Source organism: Thalassophryne amazonica, chromosome 8 (assembly GCF_902500255.1).
Source record: "Thalassophryne amazonica chromosome 8, fThaAma1.1, whole genome shotgun sequence".
NCBI classification, from domain to species: Eukaryota; Metazoa; Chordata; class Actinopteri; order Batrachoidiformes; family Batrachoididae; genus Thalassophryne; species Thalassophryne amazonica.
The window spans coordinates 78563355-78577926 of NC_047110.1; the positions used below are offsets into that span (position 1 = coordinate 78563355).

The window sequence follows — 14572 nt, forward strand, 5'->3', positions numbered from 1 at the left end:
CATTCACATAAAATCCTTAGAAGATTGCCTTGCATCAGTGAGAAGTTGGATGTCTAGAAATTTCCTACTTTTAAACTCTGACAAGACTGGTGGTTCTTGGTCCAGTGAGACATCGGCATCAATTTGACCAGTTAATGCTTAGCCTAGGCCCGTGTGTCATACATCACACTGACAAAGTGAGGAACCTTGGGGTAATTTTTGATCCTACATTGTCCTTTGACCTCCACATTAGAAATATTACAAGGACTGCTTTCTTCCACCTGCAAAATATACAGTGGGGTAAAAAAGTATTTAGTCAGTGCCTTATTGTGCAAGTTCTCCTACTTAGAAAGACGAGAGAGGTCTGTAATTTTCATCATAGGTACACTTCAACTATGAGAGACAAAATGAGGGGAAAAAAAAATCCAAATTATGGTGGAATATAAGTATTTGGTCAATAACAAAAGTTCAGCTCAATACTTTGTAACATAATCTTTGTTGCAGTGACAGAGGTCAAACGTTTCCTGTAAGTCTTCACCAGATTTGCACAGACTGTGGCTGGTTTTTGGCCCGTTCCTTCATGCAGATCTCTTCTGGAGCAGTGATGTTTTGGGGCTGTCGCTGGGCAACACGGACTTTCAACTCAGTCCACAAATTTTCTATGGGGTTGAGGTCTGGAGACTGGCTATGCCACTCCAGGACCTTGAAATGCTTTTTACGGAGCCACTCTTTCGTTGCCCGAGTGGTGTGTTTGGGATCATTGTCATGTTGGAAGACCCAGCCACGTTGCATTTTCAATGCTTTCACTGAAGGAGGTTTTGGCTTAAAATCTCATGATACATGGCCACGTTCATTCTTCCCTTAACACAGATCAGTTGTCCTGCCCCCTTTGCAGAAAAACAGCCCCAAAGCATGATGTTTCCACCTCCATGCTTCACAGTAGGTATGGTGTTCTTGGGATGCAACTCAGCATTCATCTTCCTCCAAACATGACGGGTTGAGTTTTTACTAAAAAGTTCTATTTTTGTTTCATTTAACCACATGATATTCTCCCAATCTTCTTCTGGATCATCCATATGCTCTCTGGCAAACTTCAGATGGTCCTGGACACATACTGGATTAAGCATATATATATACACATATATATATATACACACATATCTATTGAGCCGAGTATTCCTTTAACTTTAACTAGTAATGACTTCATGACTTTCTTTGCTAATAAAATTTTAACTATTAGAGAAAAAATTACTCATAACCATCCCAAAGACGTATCGTTATCTTTGGCTGCTTTCAGTGATGCCGGTATTTGGTTAGACTCTTTCTCTCAGATTGTTCTGTCTGAGTTATTTTCATTAGTTACTTCATCCAAACCATCAACATGTCTATTAGACCCCATTCTTACCAGGCTGCTCAAGGAAGCCCTACCATTATTTAATGCTTCGATCTTAAATATGATCAATCTATCTTTATTAGTTGGCTATGTACCACAGGCTTTTAAGGTGGCAGTAATTAAACCATTATTTAAAAAGCCATCACTTGACCCAGCTATCTTAGCTAATTATAGGCCAATCTCCAACCTTCCTTTTCTCGCAGAAATTCTTGAAAGGGTAGTTGTAAAACAGCTAACTGATCATCTGCAGAGGAATGGTCTATTTGAAGAGTTTCAGTCAGGTTTTAGAATTCATCATAGTACAGAAACAGCATTAGTGAAGGTTACAAATGATCTTATGGCCTCAGACAGTGGACTCATCTCTGTGCTTGTTCTGTTAGACCTCAGTGCTGCTTTTGATACTGTTGACCATAAAATTTTATTACAGAGATTAGAGTATGCCATAGGTATTAAAGGCACTGCGCTGCGGTGGTTTGAATCATATTTATCTAATAGATTACAATTTGTTCATGTAAATGGGGAATCTTCTTCACAGACTAAGGTTAATTATGGAGTTCCACAAAGTTCTGTGCTAGGACCAATTTTATTCACTTTATACATGCTTCCCTTAGGCAGTATTATTAGATGGCATTTTTTTAAATTTTCATTGTTACGCAGATGATACCCAGCTTTATCTATCCATGAAGCCAGAGGACACACACCAATTAGCTAAACTGCAGGATTGTCTTACAGACATAAAGACATGGATGACCTCTAATTTCCTGCTTTTAAACTCAGATAAAACTGAAGTTATTGTACTTGGCCCCACAAATCTTAGAAACATGGTGTCTAACCAGATCCTTACTCTGGATGGTATTACCCTGACCTCTAGTAATACTGTGAGAAATCTTGGAGTCATTTTTGATCAGGATATGTCATTCAAAGCGCTTATTAAACAAATATGTAGGACTGCTTTTTTGCATTTACGCAATATCTCTAAAATTAGAAAGGTCTTGTCTCAGAGTGATGCTGAAAAACTAATTCATGCATTTATTTCCTCTAGGCTGGACTATTGTAATTCATTATTATCAGTTGTCCTAAAAGTTCCCTGAAAAGCCTTCATTATTATCAGGTTGTCCTAAAAGTTCCCTGAAAAGCCTTCAGTTAATTCAAAATGCTGCAGCTAGAGTACTAACGGGGACTAGAAGGAGAGAGCATATCTCACCCATATTGGCCTCTCTTCATTGGCTTCCTGTTAATTCTAGAATAGAATTTAAAATTCTTCTTCTTACTTATAAGGTTTTGAATAATCAGGTCCCATCTTATCTTAGGGACCTCACAGTACCATATCACCCCAATAGAGCGCTTCGCTCTGACTGCAGGTTTACTTGTAGTTCCTAGGGTTTGTAAGAGTAGAATGGGAGGCAGAGCCTTCAGCTTTCAGGCTCCTCTCCTGTGGAACCAGCTCCCAATTCGGATCAGGGAGACAGACACCCTCTCTACTTTTAAGATTAGGCTTAAAACTTTCCTTTTTGCTAAAGCTTATAGTTAGGGCTGGATCAGGTGACCCTGAACCATCCCTTAGTTATGCTGCTATAGACTTAGACTGCTGGGGGGTTCCCATGATGCACTGAGTGTTTCTTTCTCTTTTTGCTCTGTATGCACCACTCTGCATTTAATCATTAGTGATTGATCTCTGCTCCCCTCCACAGCATGTCTTTTTCTTGGTTCTCTCCCTCAGCCCCAACCAGTCCCAGCAGAAGACTGCCCCTCCCTGAGCCTGGTTCTGCTGGAGGTTTCTTCCTGTTAAAAGGGAGTTTTTCCTTCCCACTGTCGCCAAGTGCTTGCTCACAGGGGGTCGTTTTGACCGTTGGGGTTTTTACGTAATTATTGTATGGCCTTGCCTTACAATATAAAGTGCCTTGGGGCAACTGTTTGTTGTGATTTGGCGCTATATAAATATAAATAAATAAATAAAAATAAATAAGTATATGTGTATATATGTATGTATATGTGTATGTACGAGGTCTGTCAATAAAGTAACAGTCCTTTTTATTTTTTTCAAAAACTATATGGATTTCATTCATATGTTTTTACGTCAGACATGCTTGAACCCTCGTGCGCATGCGTGAGTTTTTCCACACCTGTCGGTGACGTCATTCGCCTGTGAGCACGCCTTTGGAAGGAGTGGTCCCGCCCCCTCGTCGGATTTTCATTGTCTGGAAATGGTGGAATGAAAAGGACTTTTTTTCCATCAGAATTTTTTCAGAAGCTGTTAGAGACTGGCACCTGGAAACCATTCGAAAAATGTATCTGGCTTTCGGTGAAAATTTTACGGGCTTCACAGAGAATAAGGTCTGTTACTACAGCTTTAAGGACCCCTTTAAGGACGTTTGGTGCGCCGCGCTCCGAGCTGCGACGACGCGGCACAAGCCACCGGACCATTTCTAAGCTGATGGCTCTGTGGATACGAGACCGTCGTGCGCTCTTTCTCTGGTTATCACAAGAGCTGGACATCAGCCATTTTCCGGCAGATTTCACTTTAAACAAGAGATTTTGTCATGGAAAGCCGCGCGGAGGCTTCGTGCGTAAAGACCGATTCGCTTTGGAAGCGAGACAAAGGAACACCTCCGTTTCGGCCTGTCAGAGGACAAGTTTGGACATGTCTGTCTCAGCTTTCAATGCTTACCAGTCCAGTAAGTATCAGTCAAATTGTGGAGAGCTGGACATGAGTGTTGAGGACCTCAGAAGCTGGAGAAGGCCAAGGGGACACACATGTTTTACCTGGCTGCAGCAGATAGATGGTTATTTTAGAGATGTGGAAATAGACTGGTTGTGTGCCTGGGTGGCTGCCATTTAGGACCCTGGGCGGTTCTGTGGTGTCATGGCTGTGGCATAGTGAGGCACGAGCACATGCTTCCAGACTTGACTTGTCTTGATATTTAATCACTTGATGTCATTATTTTATTTTATGTGAATCTAACTTATCTTTTACAAACTGTTTCTCCATTTTCCCATCGTGTCCTCAATAAAACAGTAGCAGTATGTACATAACTCTGTGTAATAATTCTTTTCAAGGCATGATTCTCTTGGCATTGACAAGTGTAATTGCACAATTAAATGGGTATATATTATGTTTCAGAACGTTTCTGATTTTCATTTTTTCAGTGCCAACCTGTGACAGTCCTGCACATTTACCCACATTAGACACTTTTGTTTGTTACTAGAACATATACAAAATGTTCCTTTGTGCACAGTGGTTGTTCATGGACCTGTGGGGAAAATCTCATTGTGTTGTGTGTGTGTGTGTGTGTGTGTGTGTGAGTGTGTGTGTGTAGATGATCACTTTGCAAAAGATGCCCAGCCAAGAGACCTCTCAGGTTTCTGATGTGCTGTACCTGACACAAAATAGCATAAAAAGTCAGTTCACTGCTTCAACTGAAACTTTTTATGGATAACATTACCTCTTTTTGTGGCATGACATTTTGTTATAATTGTTTTTGACCTGATCAGTTCAGGCCACCTTTCACTGTTCCAGTGACTGTTTTCAGACCACCTAAGCAAACATAAACAGGGCAGTCTTTGTCTTTTTCTCGATGTATCTGTCCAGACTGAGAAATCTGCAGACAACAGAGCCGTGAGGAGACTAGAGGAGGGAGGGAGGAGAGACGAGGGGGTGTTAGGAAACTGGAGGTGGGGATCGGCAGCTTATCCCCTGCTTGGACACCAAAGCCGCAGTGTGGCGTGCCGATGCACATTTTAAAAACAGCCATGTTCGTCTGCTGCTTGGCAGTTTTGCTTGTTCCTTTCTTTCCTTTCCTTTCTGCCTCTGTTATTTCTGTCACACCTCTGCCTCTGTCTCTCCATACTGTGGCTCTTGCATCACCTGACTGGACGTCTTCTTGTCAATGCAGCAGCAAGCAGATGAGTCAGGCTGAGCCGACTTTCCTCTGTAATGCCATTTCCCTCTCTCTCTCTCTGCAGAAATACCCAGCAGATAAAAACCTCTCATCCCCTTCTTTCTTTTTTGTTTTTAACGGTGCTATATTAGCTTTTCTATCATTGACATTTAAAAGTAGTGCAAATCCATTGCACCCTTGGTCAGAAAAGGAGAAATTTTAAGTTAATCTGTTTCAGTCTGCAGTCAACCGGAGCATACATTCAAATCACTGCCTTATAGAGTGCAGTACTGAGTTTGTAGTTGCATGCTGCATGGAAATGAGAAGCCCGCGCTCAATGGATCCTCACCTTCTGATCACGAATGGTGTGTGTTTTTGTGAGTCACAGCCAGACAGTGCAGGCAGACAAGTGTCTCTGCTGACTGCAGATGAGATGGAGTGTTTATTGACACAGGGAGCATCCACTACACGTGCTTCTCACTGGAAGCGCTTGAGCTGGACTGTTCCTGCATAGCCCACGTGGTGGAACATAGTTTTTCATTTGCTGGATCTCTGATTTACCATATGTCCCCATGAGGAGAAAGTTTGTGCAGTCACCTCGGTTTGTTTGTTTTTCCTGTGGTGAAGCATCACATGGAAGGATTTTTGTAAAACAAAAATTAGGCAGGACTCTGTGGCTCTGCTGTCTCCCAATATTAGAACGGTCCAGATATTTACCCACAATGTATTATTATTATTATTTTTCATTACAATTGGCAGATATTGCTGCAAGTACTCTGAAACATAGGATCTTATGGCTTGTCACAGTAGATCATCTGTTTCCATCTTCCTCTGTCACACCAACCACCTGCATGTCCTCCCTCAGCACACCTATAAACCTCATCAACATCCTTCTCCTTATGTACCCTGGGGCCCACCTTTGCACATGTCCAAACCACCTCAGTCTTGCCTCCCTGATTTTGTCTCCAAGCCATCCAACCTGCTCTGTCCCTCTGATATGTTTATGTATTCCTAATCCTGTCCCTCCTCATCACTCCCAAAGAAAATCACAGCATCTTCAGCTCTGACACCTCTAGCTTTGCCTCCTGTTAGTGCCACTTTCTCTTAGCCATACAACATAGCTGGTCTCACTACTGTTTTGTAAACTTTCCCCTTCACTCTTACAGGTGCCTTCTTTCACAAGTCACTCTTGATGCTTTTTCCCATTCCACCCTGTCTACACTCTCTTCTTAACCTCTTTACCACACTCTCCATTACCTTGAATAGTTGACCCCAACTATTTAAACTTCTTTACCTTCACCACGTCTACTCCTTGCAACCACACTATTCCACAGTGGGCCCCTTATTCAGAGACATGTCTACTCAGAAATGTAGGATATTGTTTGCCAGGCAACAGGAAAAAAGTCATAATAGAGATAATCAATGTTTCTAACTCAACCAAAACTATGAGAGACCGAATGACACTGAGCACAATGTTTTGACCACATTTTATCAAGCAAGTCTGATGAGCCTAAGAAACGGCACAAGGTTCATCAAATCTGTTTTGACGGCTTCTATAATTAAGGGTACTTTCATTATTGTATTTGAAAGGAACACTGATTGCCCACTAACATCTTTCTATTGAAACCGCAGTCAGTTCTTCCATCTTGCAATTGCCCCGCCTTGCTTTAGCCATCTGTTCATTTGTCCTTCCACTAAAGACAATTTCACAGTGTCATCAAAACTTGACTGGGTAGTTGAGCTGCCATGACAACTATTCTTCGTGTCTGTCTTTACATTCTCTAGGCATCAGTCACCACATCCATCCATCTTTCATTTGCCACTTACTGTTGTACAGTGAAAATGACATAGAAGTCACCTGTCAATCATGCTTGGGTTTCTGTTACAAACTCCTGTATTGAGAGTTACATTATTCCTTTAATACTGTTTCTGATCATCTGCATCACATGTTAGGAGAGAGAGAAGGTTTGTGTGAATAATTATTATTATTAAAGTCCTATCTAGGCCCTGAATCCCACTGGTGCTGGTGCTTATCCCCAGCTAGTGTAGCATGAAGCAGATTGAAATCTATGACACTACCTGGACAGGACACCAGTCCATCACAGGTCATTTCCCCAGCCATGGACAGTACTGCATTTACAGTTTGATAGACTGGGACAGTGCAAGTGTCTTATCCAAGGACATAGATAGGTAGTTTGACTGGGATTCAAACCCAGGTCTACTTATGGTTAGTCCACCTCCCTATCACACTGAGCTACCTGCTATGCATTAGTGTGAGATAGAAAGAAAATGAGTTTCTGAAAGATGGTCTTACACTATTTTGAGATGTTTAATGCTAATCTTTTACTGCATATCTCCTCTGCCCCTTTAAAAAAAAAAAGGAAAAAAAATAAGGCAAGGGGTAAGTCAGGTTAGTAATTGGTAAGACCAGGAATGATGCATGGGACTGAAACACTGTCAACTTGGATGTGGTGATAATGATGAGGTGGTCGTGTGGATTTGGAAAGCTGACCAGAATGAGAAATGACAAACTCAAAGGTTCAACAAAAGTCAGAAATATTGAAGGATGTGCAGAGCTGAGCAAAGAAAGGACTGAATCAAGAGGAGGTGCAGGACTTGTGTGGAGAATGTTGATCAAAAACATTGAACCCAGATTGAGAGAAGCAGGGAAAAAAATTATTGTGAGCCCCCATACTACACATCACCTTAATACTGTGTGAAAACAAAGCATCAATTGAGGTAATACCATAGAATAGATGTGAAAGCCAGAGTGGCCTTTGTGGCCACCAGAACCATGACATTAGCAACGAGGCTTCATAAATCGCATGCATACTTTACATGCATCTGCCTAACGAAGCCAGGCATGTTTCATTATGTCAACATTGCTATTTAAATGTATAAAGAAATAATGGCAAATTATTTTCAAATATGCCAATGTGGCCCAATATAGGAGGGTTGGTGGTTCTCACTTGTATCTATATGTAAGCTGAATATGCAGTTGTTTCTGTGGTGCTACTGATGGAATTTTTTGTTGACCCCCCCTTGCTGACTGATTCTTGTGAGTTTTTTTGCCTTCTGTTCACAGGAAGAAAAAAAAAACATCTTTAATTACAGATAACCACATACGGCAGATTGAAATGTATGGTCAGTGGATTCTGTAATAAAGAGACAAATACTTTGAAAAATCATATCAAATTTAAGCCAAATTTTCATACTAATGCACTCATGTCCCCGATAAAAAACTATAGAGTTTTCAGCAAAGACCATGACTAATCTTCACATATCTTTTTATAAATGCTGTCTTGGCTGCAGTCTCATAAATCTGTCATAAATGCAGTTATTGGAAAACGCTATTATTGTTGTGTGTTGGGGGGTTTGGCTGTATGTTTTTGTGTTGTTTTCTTTTCTTTGCTCTCCAGGTGGTATGCAAACTGGTTTTTGTCTGTGGAGAAGGTGCTGGCAGAAGAGTCCTTCACCCTCATCAGCATTATTAGCTGCACCTGTGGAGGATGTTCACGTGCAGGCCTACTGACTCGCAGCACCTGTGGATGATGCTCACGTGTAAACTTAAAGACTTTCAGCTGAAGCAGATAATGAGATGGCATTCTGCATTTAAGCCATGAGTGATTCGAGCAGAATTGCCGGGAACTCGACCTTGTGACGTTCGTTTGTGAGACGCTGAGGACCGCACCAGGGTTTGACACATCGTGCCTGTGAAGGAGGACGGGTGAGGGACACATGCTGTCAGCACACATCAGAGGTGATTATTGTCTGAATGATCATTAATAGTAATTTGGCTTTTTGTTACGCAGTATATTTGAACATTGGTGAGAATTGTGCAGTTTGCTTCTCCCTGCCGTGGCGTACGGACTGATGATCCTCCACCTGTTGTGAGAAGCTGCTCATTTACATAAAGCTTAAATTCAGACCTGAATGTGTTGCTGATAGTGTGTGCCTCTGAAAGATATTTGCTGTAACTCTGTTGACTTACCTCACCTTTTCCATCCTTCACAGAATCAGTTTGTCGTGTCCACCTGGGGGGTGTTTGGCGGTGAATCTGAGTCCAGAAGCGCCGAGGCTTCGATCCTTTTGGGCGCTGGAGAGCGCGCCGTCCTTCACTCCGCCAGACAAACCAAATATTTATGTTGTACACTAATTATTGCACTGGAGGGGAAATAAAATCGTTTTGTTTGTGGAACCGCTTTCTGGTTATTTAGCGCTGGGTTCGGTCAGACGTTGGTCCGCTCCTCAACCTGCGTCTGCACATAATTATTTTCATGCTTCTTGATGAGAGCTTCCAATTTCTTTGCTGATAAGAACATTATCCTGGAAGCTGTTGCTCACATCAAGAAAGAAATGCATCATGGGATGAAGATGATCACTCCCATTAGTTGGAAAATTCAGTCTGCTCAGACCTGTTAGAGGCAAATGGGTGGATTTCATGCCTGAACATATACCACACCACTGAAATATATACCCACAAGAACTCCTTTCAAATGGTATATGTAATGCTCTTTATGTTTGCTTTCTTTATTTTGCTTGTGGTTTTGAATATTCTTGGTGAGTCCATATGTCTGCATTGACTGTAAATGACAAAATGCTACTTAGCATTTTGTTGGATTATACAAGAAATTGCTACAGTTTGTCAGTAAATGTAAAGCTAGAGGTATTAAATGTACTCTTTCAGACTGCGATATTAAAGCTGTAGTTTCTGTCTCTTCAGGGAAACGATTTGAGAAAGATCCTCCTCACACGCTACTATGGAAATCAAAAACCTATTTCCAAGTCAGAGAGTGTCAGTGGGAACAGCTCATCTGGAGGTACTGACAACCCCAAATTTACCCAAAAACACTCTGATATGTAGTTACTGCTGAGCAGATAACCACAGCTAATGCAGCCTTAAAATCCTTTAGAAATATTGTTTTTCAAGTACTGTCTGACTGTAAAGTTGGATAAAGATGCACATAGTAGATTTATATGCAGTACACATGACAATGAGTTGAAATTGTGTAATGTGTAGTGCACTAAACTCCATCTGACACTGTGTGCATTTTCTTGCCCACGTGACCAAAACTGCTCATTTCAGTGTCAAATTAGTTGCAAGAATCATGTTTCTATAGAGTGTAGATGGTTGTGCATCATAGGAAATATTCACCTGGTTAGTAGTAAACAGCTTGACTGTGCATACATTTGTGCAGTTACTAAATGTGGAGTTTAATCACTCTGTTGAATCTTCAAGTTTATTCAGTTCAAGGAAAAGAACTTTGCAACAAAATAAAACTGATTTCTCAGCCATTCAACCCATGCAACTGAAAGGATGTAGGTACAGTTGTGCTCAAAAATTTACATACCCTGGCAGAATTTTTGCTTTTTTGGCCATTTTTAAGAGAATATGAATGACAACACAAAGCTTTTTTTTTCACTCATGGTTAGTGGTTGGGTCAAGCCATTTATTGTCAGACAACTGTATTTACTCTTTTTAAATCAAAGTGACAAGAGAACTACCCAAATGAACATGATCCAAAGTTTACATACCCCTGTTCTTAATACTGTGTATTTCCCCCTTTAACATCAGTAACAGCTGGGAGTCTTTTGTGGTAGTTGTGGATGAGGTTCTCTGATGGTAAAGCTGCCACTAAATATGTTTTGGACTTTATTTACATCAATTACAAAGAAATACAAACAATATGGCACTCAATTGTAAATCTGCATGGAGTAGACAGTTCTCAAAAACTGAGTGACTGTGCAAGAAGTAGAAGAGTGAGGAAAGCCACCAAGACACCCAGACATCCCAGAAGAAGTTATAGGCTTACGTGGCTGTGATTGGAGAAATTATGCACAGTGCAAGCTTTACATTTTGTATCACCAGTTATCCATCTTCATGATGAAGTGGTATAGAAGAGGATTTTCTTAAAAAGACCTGAAAGTTTAGCTACAAATTGCCAGAAGGTACATCTGAGATGCAAGCCTGGATTTGATCTGTTTTGGTGAAAGAAATTCCTTCTCTGCTCTACTCCACTATGAAGCTAAGAGTAGTGATGCCAAAAAAGCAAAAATTCTGCCAGGGTATGTAAACGTTTGAGCACAACTCTAGAAGCAAAACTTATATACACCTACACCTTTTACCTCAGCAACTTATCACAACAAAACCAAAACAAAGCAAAGTGAGCAGAACAGCAAAACACAGACATCTTAAAATAATCAATAAACTCAAATTCCTCATCATATCCAAACCAATAATGGCACACATCGCATAATCAAAAAAAAAAGTGTGTGTGTGTGTGTGTATATATATGTATATGTATATATATGTATATATATGTATATATATGTATATATGTATATGTACGTATATATATGTATGTACACTCAACAAAAATATAAACGCAACACTTTTGGTTTTGCTCCCATTTTGTTTGAGATGAACTCAAAGATCTAAAACTTTTTCCACATACACAATATCACCATTTCCCTCAAATATTGTTCACAAACCAGTCTAAATCTGTGATAGTGAGCACTTCTCCTTTGCTGAGATAATCCATCCCACCTCACAGGTGTGCCATATCAAGATGCTGATTAGACACCATGATTAGTGCACAGGTGTGCCTTAGACTGCCCAAAATATAAGGCCACTCTGAAAGGTGCAGTTTTATCACACAGCACAATGCCACAGATGTTGCAAGATTTGAGGGAGCGTGCAATTGGCTTGCTGACAGCAGGAATGCTAACCAGAGCTGTTGCTCGTGTATTGAATGTTCATTTCTCTACCATAAGCCGTCTCCAAAGGCGTTTCAGAGAATTTGGCAGTACATCCAACCAACCTCACAACCGCAGATCACGTGTAACCACACCAGCCCAGGACCTCCACATCCAGCTTGTTCACCTCTAAGATCGTCTGACACCAGCCACTCGGACAGCTGCTGAAACAATCGGTTTGCATAACCAAAGAATTTCTGCACAAACTGTCAGAAACCGTCTCAGGAAAGCTAGCTCATCTGCATGCTCGTCATCCTCATCGGGGTCTCGACCTGACTCCAGTTCGTCATCGTACCCGACTTGAGTGGGCAAATGCTCACATTCGCTGGCGTTTGGCATGTTGGAGAGGTGTTCTCTTCACGGATGAATCCTGGTTCACACTGTTCAGGGCAGATGGCAGACAGCGTGTGTGGCGTCGTGTGGGTGAGCAGTTTTCTGATGTCAATGTTGTAGATCGAGTGGCCCATGGTGGCGGTGGGGTTATGGTATGGGCAGGCGTCTGTTATGGACGAAGAGCACAGGTGCATTTTATTCATGGCATTTTGATTGCACAGAGATACCGTGACGAGATCCTGAGGCCCATTGTTGTGCCATACATCCAAGAACATCACCTCATGTTGCAGCATGATAATGCACGGCCCCATGTTGCAAGGATCTGTACACAATTCTTGGAAGCTGAAAATGTCCCAGTTCTTGCATGGCCGGCATTCTCACCGGACATGTCACCCATTGAGCATGTTTGGGATGCTCTAGACTGGCGTATACGACAGCGTGTACCAGTTCCTGCCAATATCCAGCAACTTCGCACAGCCATTGAAGAGGAGTGGACCAACATTCCACAGGCCACAATTGACAACCTGATCAACTCTATGCGAAGGAGATGTGTTGCACTGCATGAGGCAAATGGTGGTCACACCAGATACTGACTGGTATCCCCCCCCAATAAAACAAAACTGCACCTTTCAGAGTGGCCTTTTATTGGGGACAGTCTAAGGCACACCTGTGCACTAATCATGGTGTCTAATCAGCATCTTGATATGGCACACCTGTGAGGTGGGATGGATTATCTCAGCAAAGGAGAAGTGCTCACTATCACAGATTTAGACTGGTTTGTGAACAATATTTGAGGGAAATGATGATATTGTGTATGTGGAAAAAGTTTTAGATCTTTGAGTTCATCTCATACAAAATGGGAGCAAAACCAAAAGTGTTGCGTTTATATTTTTGTTGAGTGTGTATATATATATATATATGTATATATATATATATATATATATATAAAATTCAAACATGAATTGAATTTTCAGAGAATTTAGACAGTTTTCACATATTCAGAAAACATCAGTTCCTTATATTGGCGTTTAAACTGATTGACATTTGGACATCGCTTGAGTTCCTTTGCCAGATTATTCTGTATTTTAGGGCCACAAGTAGAAACACAGAAACCTTTCCTGGTTGTCTGAGCGCCAGCAATTTTAAAATGATACAAGCCCCTTAAATTATATTTCCCTCTCTCTCCTAGAAAAATTCTTGAATTCTGAGGGACAGTTGCTTATTTTTCACTTTATACATTAATTGCACAGTCTTAAACATGTCATATTGTAAAGTTTTAATATTTTAGATTTAATAAACAATGAATTGGTGTGATCTCAATAACCTACATTGTGAATCGTTCTTAATGCTCTTTTTTGAAGAATGAATAATGATTGCAATGTAGTTTTATAATTATTGCCCCAAACGTCAGCACAGTAAGCCAAGTAGGGAGCAACCAATGAACAATACAGAGTATGAAGTGCTTTGCAATCAAGAACTTCCTGCAATCTTTGCAGGAAGTTCTCCTGTTCTAGACTCTGACAAGCCTGGTAGCAGTATGGTGGAGATCCAGTGTTTGCTGGACAACGTTGGGGCATCAGAACTGGTGATTGACCTAATCTTCAACACCAAGAATGATCGGGTGTTTGAGGAGAGCATCCAGCTGGGCATTGCACTTCTCCAGGGGGGAAACACACAGATACAGGTGGGTGACATTTCCGTCCACATTGTTCAGTGGAAGCCAACAACATTACACTGATTGTTCCTCTTTTTACCCCCTAGAATTCCTTCTACCAACAACTATACAAGCAGAAGAAGTCAGAGAAGTTTTTTAAAGTTTTCTATGACCGCATGCGTTTGGCACAACAAGAGATTCGAGCCACTGTCTCTGTCAATATGTTTGAGCTCAGCTGCAGGAAAAGAGATGATGATGGTGACATCAGCAGCTTCAGGTTCAAGAAAGGTGCAGTGGACCGCATGCTTACATCTTTCCAGTTTTAAATTATAACCAACACACGCCATTGCTACTTTGCTGCAGCCCTGAGTGTGGCAGGAAAACATTTGTCACCACTAGTGTCTGGACCAGGACAATCCTCTATATCAAAACAAATGGAATATAAACAAGACTTACTTTAAGTGAAACAAATGAGTAAATAAATGTCAGAGGAACACAGATCGAGCATTTAAAAGTGAGCATAGTTGAGCATTAAACCGGCCAGAAATGTGTGTGTAAAATGTTGAAGTCACAGACCAG

At 41.1% G+C, this 14572-nt stretch overlaps 1 protein-coding gene across 6 annotated transcripts in view; it reads left to right on the forward strand.

Annotated features, from left to right (window-relative positions):
• itpr2 (inositol 1,4,5-trisphosphate receptor, type 2) overlaps positions 1 to 14572 on the forward strand; it is a 208493-nt gene that overhangs the window by 129318 nt on the left and 64603 nt on the right. For all 6 annotated transcript variants that reach the window (XM_034176794.1, XM_034176795.1, XM_034176797.1 and 3 more), the window contains 3 exons: positions 9974 to 10070; positions 13836 to 14023; positions 14101 to 14281. In XM_034176794.1, coding sequence (XP_034032685.1) covers positions 9974 to 10070; positions 13836 to 14023; positions 14101 to 14281 — 466 coding nt within the window. The remainder of the gene's footprint in view (positions 1 to 9973; positions 10071 to 13835; positions 14024 to 14100; positions 14282 to 14572) is intronic.